The sequence below is a fragment of the Eleutherodactylus coqui genome, chromosome 3 (assembly GCF_035609145.1).
Source record: "Eleutherodactylus coqui strain aEleCoq1 chromosome 3, aEleCoq1.hap1, whole genome shotgun sequence".
Taxonomy (NCBI): domain Eukaryota; kingdom Metazoa; phylum Chordata; class Amphibia; order Anura; family Eleutherodactylidae; genus Eleutherodactylus; species Eleutherodactylus coqui.
In genome coordinates, this window is record NC_089839.1 from 261,918,448 (window position 1) to 261,944,377 (window position 25,930).

The 25,930-nt window shown below is 42.8% G+C and overlaps 1 protein-coding gene across 3 annotated transcripts in view; it reads right to left on the reverse strand.

Annotated features, from left to right (window-relative positions):
- The window catches only part of ARHGAP29 (Rho GTPase activating protein 29), a 116,764-nt gene that overhangs the window by 30,968 nt on the left and 59,866 nt on the right, over positions 1-25,930 (reverse strand). For 2 of the 3 annotated variants that reach the window (XM_066597368.1, XM_066597369.1), the window contains exons 3-6: positions 21,798-21,941; positions 4,008-4,104; positions 3,186-3,258; positions 761-824 (exon numbers count right to left, since the gene is read on the reverse strand). In XM_066597368.1, the coding sequence (XP_066453465.1) occupies positions 761-824; positions 3,186-3,258; positions 4,008-4,104; positions 21,798-21,941 (378 nt within the window). Of the gene's footprint in view, positions 1-760; positions 825-3,185; positions 3,259-4,007; positions 4,105-14,940; positions 15,058-21,797; positions 21,942-25,930 lie in introns of those variants that run through there. The other variant, XM_066597370.1, reaches the window with a different exon arrangement.

Genomic DNA, 25,930 nt, shown 5'->3' on the forward strand with positions numbered 1-25,930 from the left:
TAGTGTTTAGGAGGGGGTAGGTCTCTTAGAGCTAGGTACGAGTCCAGTAAGGTTTGCCTGGATGTGGCAGATGGGCCCACATGTTTTGATCAAAAAAAGTGCCAAAAACTTAGCCTTTTTATGTGGTTCGTATAAACCGCTGTGCAATTTTATTCCAATATTAAGAGTGTATGAGTGCTGATGCGGGTGTTTGTTACTGTATTTGTTGCAGCCATGGCTTACATGCATCGTCACCTGTAATTTAATGTAAATGCTGACTTTTGGTTTTGGTATGCGGCCACCAAAAACATGCATGTTCGGATAAGTGTGCATGTCGTCGTAATGGGGAGAGAACCGCTCAATATAAGATCAGGAAGATAAAGCATAAGGAATCTGGATTTTAATTGCCACAATGCCTTTGTTCTCAAACAGAGAAGCCGCCATCAGAGGTTTCTGGCAGCAGCTGACTTCCCCTTTCCCCTTTTTAAGAACACACGCATGCTCGGCAGACTTGTGTGCATGATGGGTCAGGAGTATGTGTGCATGGCCAGCCTTTCAAGCAAAGGTGGAGACAACAAGGATTTTAAGTTTAGATCAATTAACAGATTACTGCAGTTTATTAGCAAGTGAAGGACTCCTGAATCTGAATTTTCTCAGGTGAACAGACAGTCTGCCTCAGTGTCTGGGGGACAGAAATACTGCCACAATCCCAATACAACCACAATCTAAAATGTGATGTTGCATACAGTACTTTAACACCTACACAAAATAAGGCTTTTACCTTGAAGATCATCTTTCTCGTGAATTGAGCCGGGACAATCCTCCATGGAAACATTTTCAAAAGACTATAAAAATTAAAAAAAATAGTAATTCATAGGTGAGCTCTAAAACTAGTCCAGCTATTCTGTAAAAGCACAAGTGTAAACTGCTATGCAGCGTGTTGCATAAGACTGTATATAGTATAGAAACAGTCACATGGCTGCTATGGGGGTCACTTAAGAGAAAAGCCCCCCCCCCCCCCCCTTCCCCAAAAGCTAGTCTGCATTCCTTGTTTTCAACCCTTTGCAATCCAATTTTGGATTCAGGGTTACTAGGGGGCCTTCTCCTTCTGCCATTATAGAATAGTGCTGCAGTACTGCAGTATGTGACATGCCAGAGAGGCCCCAGACAACAGAGCGGCCAGCAAAATACAGTAAGAATACCCTGCCGGACGTCTTCCAAAATCGGAGCTGTAGAGCCTTCTATCAGAATGTCTTCAGACGTCAGACAGTGGATTGGAAAGGGTTAAGGGCAATGAAAAATGGTTCCTCTCTACAGGTCCTACAAATAAGGGTTTGCAATGGAATTGGGGCAAACGAGCACCAAGCTCTCCTGTCTCAAGTGGTCAGGGGTCTTGTAGTGTTAACTAGCACCCAAAAGGGGCCGCACAACAGGGTGGGGGGAGGGAGGAGGTTTTAGGTCCAACATAGTATGTTTCTTTGTCCACTTTATATTACTAAAGCAGGGCAGCCGCCCATAACAACTATTGTATAGTAGTAAGTTGATGGAACAAGATGGGCTCTGTAGTGCAGTAACTAGTACAACAAACATTAATACACTAATCCTAATGTTAAAAGGGTTTGTTTTGTTTTTTACATTACTGCAGTTTTGTTTTGTTTTTTACCACCCCACCCTCTAACCTATATTTGATCAATATACTTATTGTGGCACCGGAGCACAGTTTCGGCGCCCCAGCACCATGGCATGTTAGCCACGATGTAACTGGGTCTTCCGGCCAGGTGATGTTCTGTAAACAGGTCACATAGGATTCTAACTAAGGAGCCTCGGCCTGTTTACAGAACGTCACCGATTATATCACATGTTGGGGTCTCCTATTGGCTGTAGTGGTCATGTGGGTAAAGAACCACGTGACTGCTATAGGCCAAGTAAATACACCTAACTGAAGGACTGGAGGAGCACGGCATCAGCAGATAGTTGAGTATTTCATTGCCCACCCTCTGCTGCCACCAATGTATTTACATTTGGGCAAAACCCTTCAACTAACCAAATCTGCAAACACCAAAAATAGACTATTACAAAAGTACATAATACTGTATGTGAAGAGAGAATCTTCTTTATTTAATGCAGGAAATGGATCATTTCATAACGAACGCAGACAAGGGGGCAGATTTATGAAATCCTCTAAAATAAACAGTCTAATAGTTTTCTTTAGAAATGAAAGCAGCGCTGTGATTGGACAAGGACGTTTTTCTTATAGACAGTTTCATAAAGCTGCCAAATGTGTTCGGACCATTTACAAATAGAAGCAAATGAACTTATTACAAACATAATGAAACTCCAAGACAGGAAAAACTTGAATTTAATGACAATCAGTAAAACATCCTTTTGTGTACATGAAAAAAAAATAATGTCAAAACAGTTTATTAGCTTTTCTCATCAGTGTTGCTGCTTGAGGTGACATATTAGTTTAAGGTTGATCAAAATAGAGGCGTTCTACCAAATCACTTGGTAAGTTTCACCCCAAGGAACAATGAATGACTGTTTCAGACGACTGATGACAGACTCCTAAGTCAGGAAAGAAGTTGGCGGTGGTTAATTCTCTTAATTCCGACCCTCGTGTCATTAAACATGTATGGACAGCTTACATGACATTAATGGTTGCTCAACCAGTAAGTGACTTCTATTGTGTATGGCCGTTGTAATACAGGTAAATTCTTGGCTCCTCCCCTGCCCATACTACTTCGTGTTCCGAGCTCTGACCTTGTTGTTGTTGTTGATCATTGGATCATCCACAGCAATGTCTAGATATACCAGTCAATTTCCAAACTACAAAGTGTGTGGACGGTGACGTGCATGATGGTGAGACTCAACCTGGCAAAAACTGAATGTATTCTCTACCTTGGTGTGTACAAATCAACGCAAAGAAAACCCCAAAAAATACACAACAACAACAAAAACCCTCCACAGATTTCTGCCATATAGTCTTTGTCATCATTACTATAATGAAATATTTTCCTATTTCACCGAACGGGAAGAAGTTTGAAGACCATTTGGAAGACGACTTCCAGAAGCCAGAAATCTGCACTGGCGACAACCGAAGAAAGCATACAAGAAGCATAACAAGGTGTTCAGATATTAAAACATCACGTGCAAAAGATTTAATCTCCCGAATCAAAATTAGAAAACCATTTGAGGAATAAACTTACCCGACTTCTCCGAGATACATGAAGCCCCAATGATGAACCATTGTCTACATCTCCCATAAGGAAATCGGAAACACTACAGGTGGGGAGGGAGGGTAAAAAAATCTATATTAAAGCAGATGATGCAACTCTAAAGGGAGGTAAAAAGGTCTAAAACTAGAAGGATCATTTTCACAGGAATCAATTCAAGAAAAGTAGACAGTGAATGCACTCCCTTTACAACATTTTTATATTCATATAGGGGTAAAAAGTTCTATGCGCATTACTCAATATTAAGCTTATAGCATTCAAAACAGTTTTTTGTTGTTTTTTTTAATTATTTTTTTTATTTTTAAACACAGAACTCAATTTTGAAAGAAGGCCTAATGCACACGGGCGTATGTACAGTGCAGGAGCCGAAGCTCCGGATCCCACAGCAAATACAGCCCATAGGACTTGCATTGAAAAAATGCATTCCCATGCCTACGAGCGGAAATCAACTGATATCTGCTCGCTGGGTGGAAATCGTGGCATGTTCTATTTCAGTGCAAGCCTCGCCATCGCTGACGTGCCTGCTCTGCATGGCGCATGTGCAGCTGCGTGCCAGCCGGCACATCCGTAGACGCTAGACAGATAAGCCGGGGGGGGGGGGGGGGGGGGTCACTGGTCGCATCCCACTGCGAGAATCTTGCAGTCAGAATCCGACCTGACAATCTGCATTTGGCCTAAGAAAGGTACTTTAAATGTAGCGGCAATAGATTTCACTCCCAGCACATTGATTCAAAACGCCACACACAAAATTGTCAAAATTGTCAAGTATTTCTCGATGATGATTTTTGGACTTACACGTTACCGAAGGTGAAGGCTAAAGTGTCAATGGATGTGAAGATTTCTCCAAATTGCTCCCTCCTGTTGTCTTCATTAATGTTTTTGAAGTTTACAGCTTTAGGGAAACAAAAAGATAGTAAATCACAGAGATTAGTAACAAAAAAGCAAGTAAATTAACTTATTTTACAGAGATTTTTATCTTGCGTGTAACATGGGTGGCTAGCTTTACGGATCAGAAATTAGATAGATGTTGGCTAAACGGCTAATCTTTCCCAAACCGGCCCATAGATGTAAACATTTCAGCTTGGCCTTGCACATGGTTTGTTTATAGTGAGGGGGAAAAAAGTTGCTGCCAGGCTCCCTTGGTGGTGGCTTATTACCAAAAAAACAAAAAAAAAGGACTGGGCAGTTTAATTTCAATTGTCCAATATTTAACATCAAGGAAGAGTCAGGTGTCTGCCATACAAATAAGAGGATTGGCCAGTCAAGCCGAAATGAGGGTAGGGTGTCTGATGTATATTGCCACCATAAGTCAGCTCAAAATGCGGTAGCAAGAACAAAACCTATTATTATATTAGAGATTTGGCCCATCGGAGGATCTTCTGGTGCTATTAGAGTACTTTTACTTGGGGCAACTGTTGTGTGCTTAATACCACCACTCCGATGATTGGAGGCGAAGCGTTCGGGAGATCTCTTCCAGCCGCCCCCTCCCTACACAGTACACAAGCAATCATTCATAGATCGACTGCCTCTTCATACAGGCTGAGAGTTGCCTGGTTTGCAGGTGAGCTAGAAACCAAGTGACTGACAAGTGAGTGACAGTCGCTCTTTCGCCCAGTTGGGTCCTGTATTTACACGGGATGTCAGTCACCCGTCATCACTTTTTTGAGAGATTCCTTCAGCAACTATCGGCCCATGTAGAGCTCTATATGTACTCTATTAGCTTAGCTTTCATTACCTAAGCATATATACACAACTAGTAGTAAATGAGCCAGCAGGAGACCACAAGCCAACAAGGTCAGTTGCAAATAAAGACAATAGCCAGAATAGGAATAAAATAGAGAATGGTATGAATTATATACTAAAACATCTTAGAATTTCTTACTACCGATATACAAGTTTTCAGAGGTCCTCAAGCAGAGTATCTAGAATGCTGGACATTTCACCATGGAACGGCACGCAAGGAAAACACTGCTTACGATACACCTCTCACCAGTTAGCGGAGCATCAAGCAAGGAACCTTCAACAGCCACCATAATGCAACCCTAGAAATAGACTCCAGGAGCAGCAATACTTCAACCTGTGATTACCAGAAGGTAATTGTACTTAAAAAAGCCCTCTAAATCATTCCAGCTCCCTTCAGAAGTTTCTGAAGTGTTGGCGCAAGGTCCGTGCACACAATATACCCATACATCAAATGTACCCTTAAGAGTAAAATTAAATGTAATTGCTTCTCTGTCAGTAGTGCGCAGCAATATGATACATTCCCTTGGCAACGTGAGTTAATGGCCTGTTAATCAAGTTGGAGAAGAAAAATAAAGCCTTTGTATCGCTTGAAGGACACTCTTTCAGTGTGGCTTTTAATCCTGAAAAAGTGACTCATGCCACGTTACAATGGGTTGTTACCCTTCCCACCATATTTTCTAGATTCCCATTTAAAGTGGCAGCGGACTTTGCCATTGTGTCCGTGACCACAGGTCATCAAAAGTGTCTTCCAAGAAATCTACAGAAAAGCAGTAGACGTCTTCAACTCGTGAAGACCTACAAGCAAGAGGGGTGAAAGAGCTTGTCTAATTACTAGGTATCCTGCTCGGAAACAAAAGGGGGATTTGGAAGAAGACAAAACAAAAACTAACTAAAAGCACCAATTAGAGTATTGAAAATATTTTATAGGCAAGTTTGTTTTTTTGCTTTTTAATTAAAAAGCAAAAAAACAAAGGATGCTCTCAAGATTTGTATCAATTCCTATTAAAGGGGTCATCCAGTTGTAAACTATTGATGGCCCATCTCCAGGATAAGACATTAATAGTAGATTGGCAGCTTTTGTTGCCTTAGCCCATTGCTGATATGCTATTTGCCAGGCCCATGCACTTGTGCACTGAATTGAATTCTGCAGGAAGCAGACAGCTCCATTCTTACTGTAGTGGCCAGGTTTTGTATTCCATCCAAGCTCCCATTGAAATTAATCGGAACAGAGTTCTGGCGGACTAAGCAGTCCTTCTATTAGCCATCCTTTAACACCTCCCCTGCAGGGGAAATGCCCCATTGGCCGTGGATTCTTCCTGGAAAATCAGCCATTTGCCATGGGCATCAGGAGCAGAACAAATCAGCAGTTCACCCTTGAGGGCTGCATTCTCTAAGGGAAAGTCTCATGACACAACCTCCTCGAGACTGATATTCTTACCGACTCCAGCATAAAGATGTACATTTTGCTTGGCCATGAGTGCATGTTTTTGTGAACAAGGGAGTAAGCCACTGCCAGACCACCTCTGGCGATGGCTGATCTTCCTCAAGAACAAAGGATCGTCATACTGAAATCGAATATGCCAATCCTTTTGGTAACATTCACCAAATCCCATACATATAAAATACAATTCGGAAGCCGATGCAGGCAACATTTGTCTATTGTGTATGGCCACCTTAATTGCAACTTCTCTACAATAACGTCCAAGTCAAACTGGAAAGTAAGAATGTGCTGCAGCAACAAGGTCATCTAAATGCCGACTCTGTAATATTGCTATAAGACTTCAGAACAGCAAAGAAATACAAAGTTAGGCCAAGACGGGAAAAAAAAAAGTTAAGGAACTAGCAGGGGAGTGAAAAGAAGGTGTTACATTCTTATGGAGACAATGGTTGAATCTTCCAACATTACACAAAACCTTGTGACATGAATACAATGGTTTTACTAAAACAGATGGGAGCACAGGAAAGGGAGGCCGCATTGTTTTCATGTGTTGCATTTACCAGGGCGGTGACTCAAGACTCTGAAGAACAAACAAGACTGATGCACCTAAATATACTCTTAAAGGATGGCAGGCGCGGTAATGAAAGAATGGGATGTTCTTTGAGCTCAGCATTTTTCTGTTGATGGAACATACCTACATTCTGTGACCTTTGAAGTTTGTTAAAGATCGACTCTATACAAGTTGTAAAACTGGTCTTCTAGAGCAAGATTTAAAGGGGTTGTAAACTACCGATTGCCTACCCTAAAAGACACGTCATTAATAGTAGACTGGTTTAGCGCCCAGGCCCCCTGCCGATGAGCCGTTAAGTGGGCCGATGCATTTGTGTATCGAACTAAATTCTGCAGGAAGTAGACAGCTCCATTCTTACTGTAGTGACCAGGCTTGGTACTGCTGGCCAAGTTCTCATTGAAATTAATGGGAATTTGCCTGCAATTACAAGCTTGGCCACTGCAGTGGTAACAAAACAGTCTACTTCCTGTAGAAATCAGCTAAGTGCAAAAACACTCTGGCCTGGTAAACAGCTGATCAGTGGGGGGGGGGGGGGGCGGGGGCAGACCCCCTACCAATTTACTATTGATGATTTATCCTGAGGATAGGCCATCAATAGTTTACAACCAGACAACCCCTTTAATGGATTCAAGAAACGCTCTCATAAAAGAGGAATACGTGTGGAAATCATCTCAATGCCCAATAGATGGGTAAATGTTAAAACAACATCTTAATTCATTAATGACTGAAAAAGTATTAGTGTAGACTTCACTTCAACCACTGCCAAGTCTACACAGAGTTTCCATACTCTAAGAGCAGCTTCCCTCTGGATATCCTGCCCTATTCCAAAAACATTTACTGTAGATTAGTTTGCTTCCCATGAAATTCTCCCTCACATGTGCACACATTTTAGATAAAGGCATTCTACAGCTGATCAGGTGTCATATTTTGGACTGTAAAGAAGCATTCACACGCAACGAGTATCGCTCAAAATTCGTTCAAATGATGGCATATGAGCAATAATCATTGCGTGTAAACGCTGCCAGCGCTCACTCTTCGGCTGAACGATGATTTTAAGGTGAGGTAAAAACCTTTGCTAAGCAGGAAAGAAATGACAGGGACCGCACACTGTGTTCTGCACGGGAGTCAGAGATTACGTTGTATTCAGCCGACAGCCCATGCAAGAACAATGGAGCTGTGTGCAGAACCAGGACCACATGCTGTGCTCTGCAAACCGCTCCCGGAGGCCTTTTTACACGCAAATGAAGCTGATATAGTGTTAATGGATATTAGTGTCCATTGACACTTCATGCAAAACGATTGCAAGGACTTCCAATCTTTCAATTATTTGAAAGATTGTCTTTGCGTGTAAATGGGCCTTAAGAGATGCACTTTCTTTAGCAAGAAAAACATCTTGCTAAAAAGTGTCTGCGCTCTATGTTCTGAAGTCAGGGGGATCTGGCAGTTCCAGATGCCCCTGATCACTTCCTTAACAATCATTGAGCGTTCTTATGTAAGATAAAACAGAAACAAGGGGTTCAAGTACATACCCACTTGACTACAAAAAAGTATCCACGATAGCGCTGTCCACCTGTATTAGGCTCTACGAGTCCAAGTGCTGTCTCAGAGTTATGGCCGCTGCCTGCTCCTCGTGCTGATTGTCAGACAAATAATAAAGAGACTAGGGGAAAACTTAGACTACCACTCTAATTAGGCAAGTAAGAAAGCTTTACTGAAGTTACATATTTAAAGCTGGACTAGCTTCTTCCTTACGCGAATCTCCACAATCTTAGTGGAGATTTACCTGAGGAAGAAGCCAGATCAGCTTTGAAATGTAGTCGTTTCCCCACAGTTCAGCTTTCACACTCACCTGTTTGACTGGTGCTCCTGCTCGGGCACCAAATTCTCCCCTTGTCTCGCAATGTCTGCCGAGTCCCTGAGAGAGAACTATGCAGCTGCACACTTCTTTTATCCCAACACGGATCAGTGTAATTAGTGCTGGGTAGGAGAGGAAGCATCATTCAGATAGCAGGGACTGTAGGTACAGGGTGGAGTGTACTGACCTCCCAATGAGAAGGTCCATCAAACACACAGAACACAGCAGTAAAGGACCATTTATAATCATATGACCGGTCCTACTCAAGAGAATAGCTCTGTGTACGTGATTTGCATGTGTGCGCACAGCAGGGCTGAGTGGTGTATGTATGTATGTATATATATACACATACATACATACACACAAGTGACCGCATTATGCACACATTTATCGTCCGCACCCATTGACTTCTATTGAGTCTGTCCGCACGACGGAATCGGCGCTGAAATGGAGCAGCAGCGATTTGTTTTCCACACCAAACGGTCTGCAAATCAAATCCACATGCTTAAATTCAGTTGCGGATGCCAATGATTCCCACTGGGTACTTTGAATTGCGGATCTTCTATGCGGGTGACCCATGCAGATTCCGCAAATCAAATCCGCCTGTGGACATTGGGCCTTACACGGAAAATAAAATGTAAATCGAATAGCTACATGCACAACTGCAATTTATTTCAATAGTCTAAAGATGAAGGCACATTAAAGGGGTATTCTGGAGACAGAACAACATCTCCATAACATTTCCACTTATTATTCCAAATGTCCATCTATGTCAAACTAAACTGCAGTACCTTTCTTGACCGACCTGCACCACCGCTGCTTTCCACCAAACGGATAGAGCATGCTCAGCCAGCACCCCATTCAGAGGAACGTCACTGTGGGAGAAGAAGCAACCCTGCCATGGTGGGATAGCAGGACACGGGAGTCCCATTGGAGATTGGCAGGGGTCCCACCGATCAGCAAGTTACACCCCATCCCTGAGAAGGGATAACCCGTTATTCAGGTAAAAAACCCTTTAAGATGCATATACATGCTCTATATGCGTGAATGTCTGGCTTGGCTTCATGGTCATGTGTTAGGAACATAAAGGTACCTTTACATGGGCGGACAGTCACCCGAATAACTGCTCTAATGAGCGACTGTCAGCCCGTGTACACATGGCCCCTGACAGGGCAGTGAGCAAGTGGCGGCTTAGTAGTCGCTAGTCATTCCCTTTTATTTAGCTTAAGTGGACAACTACTAAGTGACTCACCACTCAGTGTTAACAAGAATCATTTAGCCTTTGAGCAACCACCGGTTTGCAGAGAATGTAGTTGGATGGCTGGAAGAGTGCAGGATTCACTAAATCATCCCAGACACGTCTGTCCAGCCTTTGTTTGAACACTTCCATTGAAGTAGAACTCACCACCTCCTGTGGTAACCTGTTTCACTCATTGATCACCCTCACTGTCAGAAAGTTTTTTCTAATATCTAATTTGTGTCTCTTCCCTTTCAGTTTCATCCCATTGCTTTTAGTCTTTCCTTGTACAAATGAGAATAGGGCTGATCCCTCTGCACTGTGACAGCCCTTCAGATGTTTGTAGACCGCTATTAAGTCTCCTCTCAGCCTTTTTTTTTTTTGCAAGCTAAACATTCCCAGATCCTTTAACCGTTCTTCATAGGACACGATTTGCAGACCGCTCACCATCTTGGTAACTCTTCTCTGAACTTGTTCTAGTTTGTCTATGTCTTTTTTAAGGTGGGGTGCCCAGAACTGGGCACAGTATCCTAGATGAGGTCTGAGTAAGGAAGAGTAGAGGGGGATAATTACCACGCGTGATCCAGACTCTATGCTTCTCTTAATACATCCCAAAATTGTGTTTGCCTTTTTGGCTGCTGCATCACATTGTTGACTCATGTTCAGTCTATGATCTATTAGTATACCCAAGTCTTTTTCACATGTGCTGCTGCTTAGCCCAATTCCTCCCATTCTGTATGTGCTTTCTTCATTTTTCTTGCCCAGATGTAGGACTTTGCATTTCTCCTTGTTGAATGCCATTCTGTTAGTCGCTGCCCACTGTGCAAGCTTTTCTAGATCTTTTTGACTACTCTCTTCCCTAGTGTTAGCTATCCCTCCTAGCTTTGTGCCGTCTGCAAATCTGATCAGTTTCCCATATCCAATTTCCCATTTCTCTTTCTCCCTCCGTCATGTGTTGGAGGAAAGATGAGCTGTCTTCATACACATTACAGAGTCTTCTAGCCCCATCATTTTTGGTGGTTTCGAATGTCTGAACACTAATCTGGGGGTTTTAAGACCAGTATTGCAAATTTTGACAAAATCTGTAGCATGGCAATCATTTATGGTGTGGTGGTAACAGTATGACTAATCGTAAGAGGTAAAATATAAACAAAGCTGTATAGCCAACGAAGAGCAGTTGGACATTCCAGCATTGAATGGGTTACAGGCCTAAGAATTATTCAAACTATTTTAGTAGCTGCATAGAAATAGCTGCAGAGAAAAAAAAAATTGAAAGAAAAGTCAGTAATCCTTAAGCCCCATTCTTTTTCACTTCTGCATATAACTGTAAAGAAAACAGTACAGTGCTAAAACAGCTTTTCATTCATTCCCACGAAGCCTTCAGCCCAGCGCATACTTCTCCAATAATGTGGTTTCCAGCAGGAAATGGAGTCGCTGCAGACGAGTTCTGCTCAAGTATCACACAATAGCCAGTTCTTTCAGGACACTTCCGTTTAGAAAGATTTGTGAAGACGCATAAAAGAAAGAGGAACCCGGTTTGCTAGGGAAGTCCAAAAAGAAACCAAAAATTTCCAATCTGACTTCTACTGCAAGGATGACATGAACTACACAACCGAAAATAGTTGGTGTATATGTTGTGGATTGCTTCAGAACTCACAGGTTTAGTAGGCTAGGACTGATGGTCAGCATAGAACTGGATCATCAAGGTGCAGATATCATTTCTACGATCCACAGATACTCCAGGCCTAATGCTATAATAGTGCTGCCTGCTGTCTCTATTCCGTGTCCACCTCAGTAACCGCTCCAAGGTGGTCACACCTGCTCAGTCTTCCTTCTCTGCTCCACTGAGTATGTGGAAGGATCCCCGCTGCGGTGAGCAGCTGCTTCTAAAGTTGCTGCATCTTCTCCAATGTCTGAAGCTAAGACCTCATGCCCACAGCCGTAACAGACTCCGCCCGCGAAATATCGCAGTGAAGTCCGTCACGCCGCCCCCCAAAACCCTAATACTCACCACTCCGGATCCAGTGTACACATCCCGCCTGGCAGGCTTACACACATGCGTAGTAAAGCACGTGATTCGCCGGCAGTGCTGGATGACGAGGCTAGCGGTGGGCAGGGACGCGTATTCACGCAATACTTCCTCTGTGTTACAGCGGAAGAATAGTGTGACAGCCGGCTTCCACTGACTACAATGGAAGCCGGCTGCGCGTGTTACGGCGGCAAACAGAGCATGGTGCGTTTTCTTTTACGCTGCGAAATTCCGCGATGGAATTCCGCAGCATGAACATTAACCTATTAGGTTCAATGGAACCTAATAGCTGTGAGACAACTCTGCGGATTTCCGCTGTATAAAACGCGGCAGAAATCCGTCCGTGGGCATTAGCCTTAAGTGAGTGAAAAACGTTTGTTAGCATTACCACCTTAGAACATTTATTGAGGTGGAGCAGACACAAAGGCTCTTCAATACAAAAAACAGATGGAGCTGCTCTAGTAATAAGGCTCATTTACATGCAAAGATAATCTTCAAAAACGACTAAAAGATTAAAAGATGTTGCGATCTATTTGCATAAAGCGTTAATGACCATTAACACTTCATCTTCAATTGCATGTAAAAGGGCCTCCAGGAGCTCTTTACAGAGCCCAGTGTGTGATTAATCACACGCCAGTCTGTGCAAACAGCTGCATTCTTCTCCTCTCAGCTGCCGGCAGATTACAATGGGGTCTATTGAGAGACACTATCTCTCAGTGTCAGAACGATGGATTTTAAGTTCACCTTAAAATTGGTCAAATGAAAATGGGCACGATGCAAGTGTTCAAATGTAAAATTATTTCTAACTGTCAGTCGTTTGAATGAATTTTGAGCGATTTTAATTGTTACGTGTAAATGGGCTTTTAGTCCTGGACTACTTTTTATGTTAAGGCCGAATGCACACGAGCAGATTTGAATTGCGGAATCCGGAGTGGGCGATCGCCTCTGGATTCCGCAGCAAATACCACTCCCGTATCATGCAATGCACAAACGATTCTTCGTGCAAATGAGCGGAAGTCAATTGCGCTTTCCGCTTGTGGATGAAAGATATGCTCCATTTTCCTGCAGATTCTGCAAAGACATCTTCCATTGAACTCGATGGAAGACGTTCGCCCGCGGCCAGTCCGTACTGCGCATGTCCAGCGGCGAGCTGTGCAGACCATCCGTAGTACAGAAAGAAGAAAATGACAGCAGGTACGCACACGGGCGCCGCTGCTGGCAGGGCCAAAAAGACAGCAGGTACCATGGAACTCAGTGATACCATGGAACCACATACAGTGGGAAATGGGATCAAATGCAAAGCCACTTAGTGATGACCTGAACCCTTGGTCACCATGTATGCTCAAACTAAGATTAGTAGGTAGTGGCGGCATAAAGGTAGTCCTCTTAGTTCAAAATGAAGAATCCTTTATTTATTCCATAAAAGCAACATCTGGCTTTTTTCAAAGCACACAACCACTAAACATTGGGCACCACGGTCAACCCGGATTCCCTGTGAGGTTTTGCACCACTGATTGAATTTTCTCGTGAAATCACTAGAAGTATGAAAGGAACCCAATACAGCATTCTGTTATTTTCTATTTATTTGTACTAAGCAAGATTAAAATATCTAAGCTAAAACTACTTTTTACACATGGTGTATCAAAAGGGTGTAAACACATGTAGAATGAAAACGGTTGACGAGACGGTGATCCAATTTTGCATACATGCTGCGGAAGAAACCTGTTTATTCTACCCAACAAGCAGAAGCACTTGATATATTCATGCATTGTGCAACAGAAATACGATAAACACTGACATTTTACAGTGCATTCCCATTTCAGACATTTATGACCTACCTACAGTGCATCCTATCAATGTGTGAAAGGTGCAGTTCGCAGCTCTAGGACCTGCATATTTCTCTTGCTATATCTAGGCTCCCAAAAAGTTGGCTGGATTCTAACAAAAACAGTTGAAAACCCTATGCTATGCAGTTTCCGCAACTGAAGTAGAAGTGAACAAAAGTTACGGAAACTGTATAGCACAGTGATCGACGCCATTTCTGCATTTCTCAAGTTATGGAATCAGCATATCCCGCTGTGCTACGCCACTTATGTAACTCCCATTTGTTACAACACGGCCGCCTCTTGAAGTCTACAGCAATGACGTGAGGCGAAATGGGGTTGGGCTCCAGATGAGAATACCCCTTCCAAGCAAAAAAAAAAAAAAAAAAGTCTTCGGTAAAAGAATGAAGTAGTAACAAAGTGCAATCTAAGTGCCTAATTGACCCCGAGATACTTTCACCCCACTTCCACCCCCACAAACACGTATTTTCCTAGTACAAACCTTAAAACGTGCCATGTGCCTGAGGGGTGCGACTGGGCAGGCTGTGTTTGGTGTATAATTTCCCATCTTCAAAAACACAACATACAAAAATTTAACACTCGATTGCACGAGGACAAAAGTCTATGCCAGCCATTTAATTCCAGACATGGCCCACGAAGCCATTATTTTCTAGTTTATACACGGCATTGCAATAGAGCCGTCCATTCAGATTAAATAAAAAAAACAGGAATGTCCTCCCGTGTTCCCACGGAGCCTTTTGTAAAAAGGATGTAGTCACAAGTGAAGAATGTGAATTGCATTTTGCCTGCAATCTAGAAAGCATGATCTAAGCCTGAAAAACATTGCAGGTTAAAGGATCCATACGCTGACACACTTTCCCCTAGTTTTTATTTAACCAGCTTCTGAAAGACGTGTAATACCAAACCTAAATACATAAAATTAATGAGCCGGACAGAGACCTCATAACGAGAAGAAAAAGATGGAAAGTTACTGAAAATCAACTGCAAGAAAGTTAACGAAAAACGTCTTACCCAGGAACCATTCTTCCCAGTTGTCAGACACACCTCAATGGATTTCCAGCTTGGCCAAAAAACCGCAAACAAAAAAACTTTAGTCCAACATAAAAAGTGACGTATTTATACTCCAATGGTAACGCGAAATATGCAATAAAAAGACGGCGAAGTCAAGGAAAGGAAACGGTCAAAACTGAAGAGTAAAAGCAGAGGGATCACGTCAGCAGCCTCCCTGAAGAAAGCAGGAGAGAATAGTGATTGTTACACTGTAATCCTCTGAAACCAAGAATGTATCTGCAGTGAATACTTTTCCTGTGTCAGGAAGGCCGTGTCGTCACTGTTGTGTTAGGCCTTTGAACTGTTGAGTGCTGGGAAAACATTTGCAGTTGGAATGAGAGCTAAATGGAAGCATCCAGAGGAAAAAAAAAATCTGCATGCAGTCCGGCCCAACTACAAGACATCTGCCTTCCTTTAAAAGACCTTTAATAGGGCGACACTCCCCTATGGCAGCCCACACTTTATATCTTCCCATCCATAAAGGCAGATTGGGTTTACCACGAGTTCCTTATTATTACTACTTCCATAAGTGATCAAGGCAGACATTGGAAAGCCAATACCGTCACAAAGCATTGGGTGAATACGAAAGCATCGTGTCCAAACCTTATACCCGCCGATGTGTTATTATGGACGATAACTCTGGGGGTTTCTGTCACTAATTCTCCTTATATTACTATATAAGCTGGGATCACAGCATGGAAATGCATGATAATGTCCAAACGTATTATCTCCTTCAGACTGCCTGAATTACCTTTACAGGCGAGACCCTTTATTATTCCAGTAATCTCAATTAGTATCTGGATCACTGCAGGGATAATTTCAATCTTAGATATACAGGAAGGTAATCATCGAATGTCCTTTAATGACATTTCTGCATTTTTATAAGTTCCTCAGAATGCGCCATTTTATGAGTCCTAACTTGTGTTCTCTTCACAAAACTATTGCCCAATTTGCATTTTCTAATTTTAAAAAGTTTCCGAAGGCCTCTCACCACTTTATACGGTTATTTTGTGCAGGTATTTGGGGAAGAGGAACGTTGCTTACTTCATTGGGTAAGAGATCCAGGTATCTCTATGGGCATAGAAGACTGGAATAAAACATTTACATTAGCGAGCTCGCTTTCACAATGTCCATCTCAGTGACAAGTTGACAAGGAAGCTTCTCTACCGTTGGCATCTCACTTCTATACGTGTTGCTGCCATTTATCATATGACTTCAGATAAAGGCTGGAGATGCTCTAGTGGCAAAGGAACCCAGAAATACATTTTTTGGGATTGCCCAAGTATTAGCTGTTTTTGGAATAAAGCCAAATTCCCCCTTGAAAATACTTTAAGTACCCCAGTAATATGGAGCTGCTCCTCAGTCCTGCTGCATGTAGGCATTGCTAGTTTAGCCCTACTGATAAGACCATTCCTCCGTGTCCTAGTAGCAGCAAAGGCTTTGATTGTGACATTTTGGAAAATCTCTAGGATTCCAGTGATGGTGAACTGACCTCCTATGTTAAAAGTACTTGCAGGTTGGAGGGTACATTAGCAAGTATTAATGGGAACTAAGCAAAATATACTGTTAATTGGGGCAGTGGATACATTTACCACTTTATTCTTCTACATTGCGTTAACATTACATAAAGCTCATTGAGTTTTTAGATAAACTATTTTGGTAACAGATGGTTTACAAATATGGAATACCCCCAATAAGTATCAGCTACAATTACCTTTTGATGAGACTTAGCAAATGTAAAATATATATAAAAAAAACAAACAAGTGTTAATATATACAAGGTTGCCTAAAGCTGTTCTATCTGCCTGCATATACAACCGCTCTGCCCGGCGCTTTAAACCACGCACGCACTTTTCCCCAGGACATCCTGGCTGCACACAATGGTCGCACACAACAATGACGAGGGCCCCAGTGCACAATATGAAAAGGTCTGTTACACTCTGTGTATCTGTCATTTCCTACTAATAGTAGTGGATTTCTTCTGTGTAGACATAGTTTTTGTGGCAACAAAGGAGGCCATGCTTCAGGGCTCAGGATGGACTGGAGGTGCAAGTGTTCAATCGCTGTTTGTTTGCCTGAATACGTACTGACGCTTGTAGAAGGCAACTATACCTTGTAGAAAACAAAGCACAGCGTACAATACAGTGTATAAAGCACAAGAACAGTTCAGAGATCTATGCCAATACACGCAAAAGTGTAAAAACACGTCCACTGCAGCCAAACTTTCTTCAATTTTCTGAAATGCCCCAGATTTCTCCTACTTTCTTAAAGTCTTCTACATTGTACTCCTTCCTCTGCTATAATTTTAAACAAAAAGGGAAAAAAAAGCCAGGAAAATAATGATGGAATAAACCTTCACAGCAGCACCTATTGGAAAGCATCTACCCTAGACGTCAACATTGGTCAATATTTTACCTTTTAGCAGGTTTTGCAACATGACTAGAGATGTAAGCCAAGCCAGAACACCCATGTACAAGCAGCAGTTTATGGGTTTTTGCCCCATATCGGTGTACAGCAGGATTGTGGTTGGTGAGGTGGATGACCATCAACATGGTGCGCTCTGCCAACGTGCTCTCCACAAGGAGAGACATTAACACACACAACAACCCCCCATCATAACCTACAATCCAGAAGTAACCATTAGACAAGTAGTCCTGGGGATCTACATTACTATACAAATTTGTAAGAAAGCCATCGGCCAAATGCTTATATCGCCATCAACTATTCCTTCCGATCCCCCTCTTCATACACATTTATGCTTAGCCAAGTGTGGATGTATTCTCAATGGGGGAGGTCAATAAGCCATTGCCACACATCTCTGGCAATGGTTTATCTCCTATGAGAACAAAGGATTGGCCATGTAGAAACAAAACATGCCATTGCTTCACCCAACAATTGTCAGGAAAGAATCGGGGAGACTCCATACAGTTTCAATGGTTGACCACTCCTGAACCCCTGATTTTCATTTATTCTGTATGAGCACCTGTAGATTGAAGCCATCAATTGATCACGGATCTCTAAGCCCAGTTACCTAGTATTCTGGTTTGGAGAAGCTTGGTTATTTCACTTGTAGTATCAAATGCCACCATGCAATACACGGTCACATCGAGCCCTTTAGAGCAGGAGTCACTCTCTGCAGTGGCTTCATGCTCTGGCTCATATGCCATCCATGTGCCCAAAATCTTGTTATGGAAAGGGGCTGTCCAGATTAAGCACATCCTCTTAAAAAAGTCCCATCTTTCTCACTTTGTACTAATCCAGGACCACCATACAATTCGACAAAATACTGACTACGAACGTCTTCTAGAAAATGAAGGTAATATGGAAGTCAGCAATCCATAAACTATACCATTGGTCTACTGGATAAATAAAGTTTACCTAATGGAGTGCTGACATCCACAGTACCTTCATTTTCTATTTGCATTCGGAAGTGTATGGACTGATTTATCCTGGACACTGGTGGTGCTGCCATATATACAAGCTTCTTGTAGTCAAGGCCATTACTAGGATTAAAAGAGACGTGGGGCACCAAGAGCAGATTATAGACTGTGCAAAGCTGTACTTTAGCTGCAAGAACTTCTCTACATAAAAACGTGAAGCGCTTATTATAGGTATTAGGGAACTACATTTAAAGCAATCTCTCCAGGTCAACAAATCGGAAAGTTACTGCACATTGCTTCTCTTTATTGGGGTATTCTGGGCTTTTACTAATTGATGACCTATCCTCAGGGTAGGTCATCAATAGTTGATTGGTGGGGATCTACTGCTCAAGCCAGTGTTCCCCAACTCCAGTCCTCAAGGCACCCCAACGGGTCATGTTTACTGAATTTCCTCAGTATGGCACAGGTGATGTAATTATAGTCAGCACCTCAGACATTTCCACAGGTGTTCTTACTATAGGAGATCCTGAAAACATGACCTATTGGGCTGCCTTGAGGACTGGAGTTGGGAAACACTGGCTTAAGCTAATCCTACGAGTCCTGCGGGGCCAAAAGTCATCAGCGGTTGTCAGGGCTGGAAAATGTAACAGCTGGCTTCACTCTCATAGAAATCAATGAGAGCAAAGAATCCTATTCTACTTCCTGATCTGACCGCAATGAGCAGGAGCCAGAAGTGTAAAAGAAGGCATCACTCCCATTGATTTCAATGAGAGTGAAACCATCTATTACCGATGTAGACATCTGGCCCTGCTGCACTGACAATGGGCCAGAGGATCAGCTGATTGGTGCTGATCTCTGCTGATCAATGACCTATCCTAAGGATAGGACATCAATAGTAAAAGCTCAGAATACCCCTTTAAGGGCTAAAGCAGACACAGAGTATTACAAATAGCTTATGTTTGTTTTGCAGGTCAAGCCAACCTAAAAGATGCTTCACTCTTCGACAATCACAAGACCTTGGCCTAACCTTGGAAAAATGTTGAAGGGTCAATCTAACGAGATTAGTTACAGTATCTCTTTATGGCCTGTGCAACGCATCTACTTGAAAGTTAATTTTACTTCATTTTATCTACTGCAGGGTAAACTTTAAAGGGCTTAAAGCCCTGCTTCACTTTGAAGAGACAATAAGCAGTAGATCTACTGATCTAGTCCAAAACCACTTGACACTAACTGTATACTCGTTACTATATGGAATCTGCTGGCAACGACAGCCCTTTATCAAGGTTTCAACACCGCATTATATCAAACAAGTTGTACTACAAGAGCCAAGTCACGGAGCAGAAAAACACCCGCCTGTACTCCAGGATAATAGTTACACGATTGATGGAATGTCAGCAATGTGCCTTCCATGTCCGCACACACCATAGACTGATGACACCCCGCACTGTGCCGGCCATGTCACAACTATGTCAAATATGTCCTCTCTCCATAAGATAATAGGACATGATATTATTGCTACTTGCCAGAACCAGCTGCAGATAAAATCATTGCCTAGAGGGATTTTCTGCTATTAGGACCTAGTTATCGGAACTGAATCACACCCAGGAAGTGAAAGGAGGAAAAAGTAAAAACATTCCATGCAAAAATGAGCTACGGGCCATATATTTTTAAATGGACAGACAAAATCAGCACTTTTATAAGGGGTTTCCAGTTGTAAACTATTGATGGCCTATCAATAGTAAAATCAGTGTAGGTCCATCATCAGGAGCCTCTGCCAATCAGCTGTTCACAATCTGCTCATACACTGAGCTGATTTCTGCAGGAAGCAGACAGCTCCTTTCCCACTGCAGTGGTCAAGCTCAGTATTGCAGGCCAAGCTCTCATTGAAGTGAAGAACTTAGCCTGTAATACCAAACCTGGCCACTATAGTGAGAACGAAGCTGTTTGCTTCCTGCAGAAGTTAGCTCAGTGCATTAGCCCTGTGAACAATTGATCGGTGGAGGTCCCATTTGACGGACCCCCACTGATCTACTATTGATGACCTATCCCGAATACAGGCCATCCGTAGCTTAGAAATTGACAACCCCTTTAAGCAATGGTTAGATTCGTTAGTAGTGAGAGTTGGAGCCAGTTCCGTAACGTTCAGCAAGTCATTGTGTTTGCCTGGATTCATTCCAATGATAGTGAATTGAAACGGACCACAAACGCTGTGCCTCATTTATAAAACTGTCCACCTGAAAAATTGTCAGACTGTAAAAGCAATCAATCGTACTGCAGTTAGAAAATGTTGACCGGTCAGTAAAAAAAAGTTATACAGCTTTGTAAATTTGCCCCTAACCGAAAAACAGTCTTTGTTGCCCCTAGGAGAATACAAAAAGAAAGCCGAGCTCCGACTGGTTGCTAGGGGCAACAAAGAATTTTTGTCTTAATAAATAATATAAATGCCACGTAGATCGATGTTCATGTGGGCAACATGTAATACACTGCTAATGAGTTGAAAGTTCACTTTGGGTCCTGAGACCCCCCGTTCCTGATGGTCACATGATGTGCGACACTCAATCATTTCAGCAGGGCATCTGCGATTGTTTTGCCTCCAGTTTGGCTGTTTGGCTCATTGGTAGAAAAAAAAAAAAGCCAAAAAAACCCACAATCTGGAGGGAGGTCACATGACTGAAACGGGAAATCCCGCTATAAAGGCTGAAAGCCGCACTCCATGTCAACTTTCCAGAAACAGCACCACTCTTGTCCACAGCCTGTGTCCATTACTGCAACTCGGCCCATTCAACTGAACTGCAATACCGGACAATAAATCAGAGTGGCGCTGTTTCAGAACCCTTTACTAATCTCTTGTGAGCCCTTTAAGATACCACAGTCCACTATGAGAGGTGAAACTCCCTATGCTCCCCATTAAAAAAAAAAACACAAAAATACTTATATACAATAATAGAAGGCAGAACGGAAAAAGAACATTGGGGCTTATTTGCTACTACTAATAGTTAGAGGGCAAACAGACTAAACAGTTTTATGATGTGCCAGAACTATCACAGTAGCTCTGCTGAAGGACACATCTGTCAAATTAAGATTGTCAAGTTTAGACCACCTTTCAGTTTACACCAAAAATAACGCCAAATTTTTCCGCAACTCGGCGATATTTTTGGTGCAGTTTAGACCACATCCTTAGGAACGCTCTTTTGTCGGACACCGCAAAAAGAAAAACAAGCGCTCAAAAGTATTTAAAACATACAGCAAATGTGGTGCAAAGCCTGTCTGACAGTTTTCTATTGCAATTTGAGCAAATAAGCCCCATTATGGTCCTACAAATCCGTCTCAGTGCACTCCATTTGCTTTGTCCGACTTGTACTGTAACCCATATAATAGGAAGTCTTCATTATGTAGAGTACAACGCGGACCATCTAGAGACAGTCTCCTGTTGCTCACCTTTCACCTTGGCGATCACCGTCCCAGCTGCGCCAAGAATATCCACAGAATTAAGAGTCTGGTGTTTGCTGATCACCCCCTTCAGCACCCGCAGCAGCTCCCCCAGGCGCTCGTGGACAATATGGTGTAAGCTATCTTGATTCTCTGAAATAGAAAAAGGTAGAAATGTTTAATTAACCCAAGAGGACAGAAACAAGAGCTGACTACATGCAGGGTCTGTTTGTAGTCTGTAACCATGGAGATATACAAGTCTGCATATACATACAGTAAAAGGGTAGTTTGTGTTTTTTTAACCAACACTATTTGCAATTTTTTCATTATTTTAGATGATTGGAGCTCTAATTGTGCCCCTCTTCAAGCTGCCGCTGTTGAACCCGAGGCAAATGCCCTCAATTCCCCACTCTTTTGTTGATAACCAAACAAGAGTTATGACACTCCAATGGAGTGAAGAACTGTAAGTGAATAGTCGCTAGGCATTCATAACCCATCATTTCTTCTCAAAAGGCAAGCATATTACACCTGCTATAAAACAGTTAAAATCAGCACCTTCGTGTTGGCATTACCATTGGTAATCCACGTGCTAAGCAGTTATAACTTAGACAACCCCATAAGTGAAATAATCAAATATCACTGAGGAAGGGGTGCCATTGAAGTGACGGTTGCACCGTATTTGGAGTGTATGGTTGGCATGTGTACTGGGAAATGCCATTGGCTGCATTGGGCGAGTAGGTTGGAAAAACTTAAAACCAAAAAAAAAAAGAGCCTAAGATGGCACTAGTGTACCCTCTAATTCCACTTAAAGGGGTTGTGTTAAGTTATCCACCGCTCTACAAGATGGGAGATAACTTTAGAAATTAGTGGGGTTCTGATTGCTGGAATCTCTATTGATCTCAAGAACGGGGTCTAGAAGGTCCCTGCACGAACCAAACAGCAGTCTGGATAGGGGATACCTTTAGAACTTGGCACAACCACTTTAAAGCGACCCTCTGGCTTTGGGACTAGATTCTGTCCTGGGACAGGAAGGGGGATGGGGGTATATTACCTTGTGTGTTCTTCTCTACCGCCCCTCTGATTCAACATTTTTAGACCCTGTTTTGGCTGTCCATGATAGCAATTTTTTAACTACCTAATGCTTACTGTACACTGATCTCTCATAGGTCAAATACTGATCACATGAAAAGCTCTGGCCAATCAAAGAGCAGGTATAGTGTAGTAGTAGTTTTACACTTCCAACACACTGGGGATTAGGTAATCTGAAGATGGCCTTGGCAATCATGGATGTCCAAAAACAGGACCCGGGTGATTTGAGGGCCGGGAGAGAACAACAAAAGTAGGCAACACAGGTAATACCTTCGGTCTTGGGACAGAATTTTGTACTGAAACTAGAGGGTCGCTTTAACCCAATAAGACCTCGTTATGACAAGTTCGTTCAGGTAGAAGTTAAACAAAAACTTTTTATACCATAGAAGCTCAAAGTACAGAGGAAGCCACAAAAGCTGCAAACTTCAATCTTTTTCTGCTGTGGGCATGTAACAAATACCACAAACCGTACAGACATCATTGTGAACCGGAGATGGAGGGTTAGAGCTCTACGTACTAAGAAACAGACAATACTGCAGCGATATATCCACCAAACGTTCTAGTGAACTGTATCTAGTAGAGATCCCTTCATGAGCAATTACTTCTCCAGAAACTGATGGATTACAGGACACGTCCCCCGTGGTGAGGCTGGGGACATTTGACATGGAACCTAGGGGCCACCAAACCAAGCTAGGACACTGGAAAACTGCAGAGAGTTAGACCTGAAGATCTCACAACCCAAGAGAGTAGCAAAAGGGAGTTATAAGCGCTGATAAGGACTCAACCTTCAATACGCTATTTGGCAAATCAGGAACAGATATGTAATAATATACCATTGTATCATTAGGAGGACTTTTAACCCTTTCCAATCCACTGTCTGATGTCTAAAGACATTATGACTTAAGGCTGTACAGCTCCGATGTCGGAAGACATCCGTTGGGGTTCTCTTACTATATATTGCCAGCCTCTCTGCTGTCAGAGCCTATCCAACGTGTCAGCTCATGCAGTACTGGCTTTAGCCAGCAGATAGCGCCGATGTATAATGGCAGAAAAAGAGTAAGCCCCTAGGAAAACCAGGATACAAATTGGATTGGAAATGGTTAATGCATCTATTTAAAGGGACTGTGTGCAGGATGATGGTGGGGGACATATAGTTGGACATGAACGATGTACAGCCCTCAACTGCCCCCACGTAAAAGACGTGCGGTGAATCTCAGCCTTCCACGGCTTTGTGCGTAATTCCATCTCAGCCTCCCCTTAGTAGACACGACAGACAGCACCAAAACTATTGCCTATACTGCTCAACGACTCCAGCCGCACCATCTATCCTACGGCACGCTGCACAATGGACCTATCAGTTGCAAGCTCAGCTAAAAGCAGTATGGGCCGCTGAAGCCATGTCCATACGGAGCGGCTTTGCCACGGATCCACAGCATTTACAGTAGGAGAAAGTAGACGAGATTTTCAAAACATTCCCCAGTAAATCCATCCTGTATGGTCATCGCCTAAGGATAAACTGGGATGAGAAAACAACTGCTTAGAATATCTACACATCAAATCAAGTGTTTGGATGCACCTTACTACATTATGTAAGGCTGCTGTCACATCTGCAGGGGTGGGGGTTCCGTTATACTGCTCCGTTCGGGAAGCGGGAAAAGGGAATCCCCTGGCCGATCGGATCTGTCTTATGACAGGAGGTTCCAGTATAGATGTGAATCCGGCCTAAACTGTAGCAAGAAGGAAGAAAACTTTTAGTTAAACATGGCAATATGGTTGAGGAGCGTGCATCAGCGCTCTTCTAGAATCATAACCAACTATGGCGCAGATCAGGCGTGAGACGGTAGTGCATGCAGGACTTGTCTGCCCAGTAAAAATATCAGAAGAGACCTCATTATAGACAATGTTTGCCGACAGTATGGTTCCCTTCTGAGAAGGATCGTTCATCCAAGAGCTTCCGTTTTTCAGCTCCCATAACAGAACAGGAAAACGGAATCACTAGCGCAAAATGTGAAGTTGGCCTAAGAGAACACTTACGGGAAGCCACACACTGCAGCTGCAGATATTGAACTGCTTACAGATGATGCACTGTATATGTGTATAGTGTTCTCACATTGTTTAACGTTATTATTCTTAAAGGAAGTCTGTCTTCTTAAGGCTGCTTTAGACAACAGTTCTCGCGCAAAAAATCTTTTGAGTGATTTCTGAGCGATAATCGTTGTGCTTTTTTACAGCGCAAGCTGATCACTCAAACGTTGAGCGATCACCTTGCGCTCCGAGCGGGAGATGCAGAAGACAGGCAGGGCCGCTTGTCTTCTGCATCCAGACGTTTCCCGCTCGGAGCACCCGGCTGTTATACAGCAGAGCACTCCGGGCGGGGGATGAAGAACACAGCTGGACCGCTGTATTCTTCATACCCAGCCTGTGTTCAGAGAGCAGGATACAGCTGAAACAATAGTATCAGCTGTATCCGGCTGTGAATTCCTGATAACTGATCGCTGATCTTTCAGCATGCTTAACGAACACTGCACAATATCAGTGCAGTTCGACATAACGATTAATCGCTCAAAAGACGGCTTTGAGCGATTTTTGAGTGAAAATCGTTGTGTCTAAAAGGGTCTTTCCTTTTGACTTATTATTGTAATTTAAATATGCACGTGCAACTAAATGACGGCTCCACTGGTTCCTTTTTTTCCCCCCAACTCCCATCTTGAGATATCGTCACAAGTAGTCTTCCCATGTCATATGCAAATTTTTATGTCACCCGAGTTGGGCTGATAAATCAACACCTGAATATTGCGAGTGTGTCCAATCCGTTCTGACAGTACCAGACTAAGAGCACACCCCTTTGACAAAGTTAACACCTAGACTATTCTTCCATTGCTCAAATGTCCAATGACAACACTCCTTGCACCATTCATGATGGACCAATGCATCATCTTTGAGAGAACTAATCAGACATTTGCAGGATGAATGGAGGGAAACACCAGCTCACGTGTATCAGACATTAGTAGAAAGTATGCCAATGGAAAGTATCCAATACCATTAGAACCAAA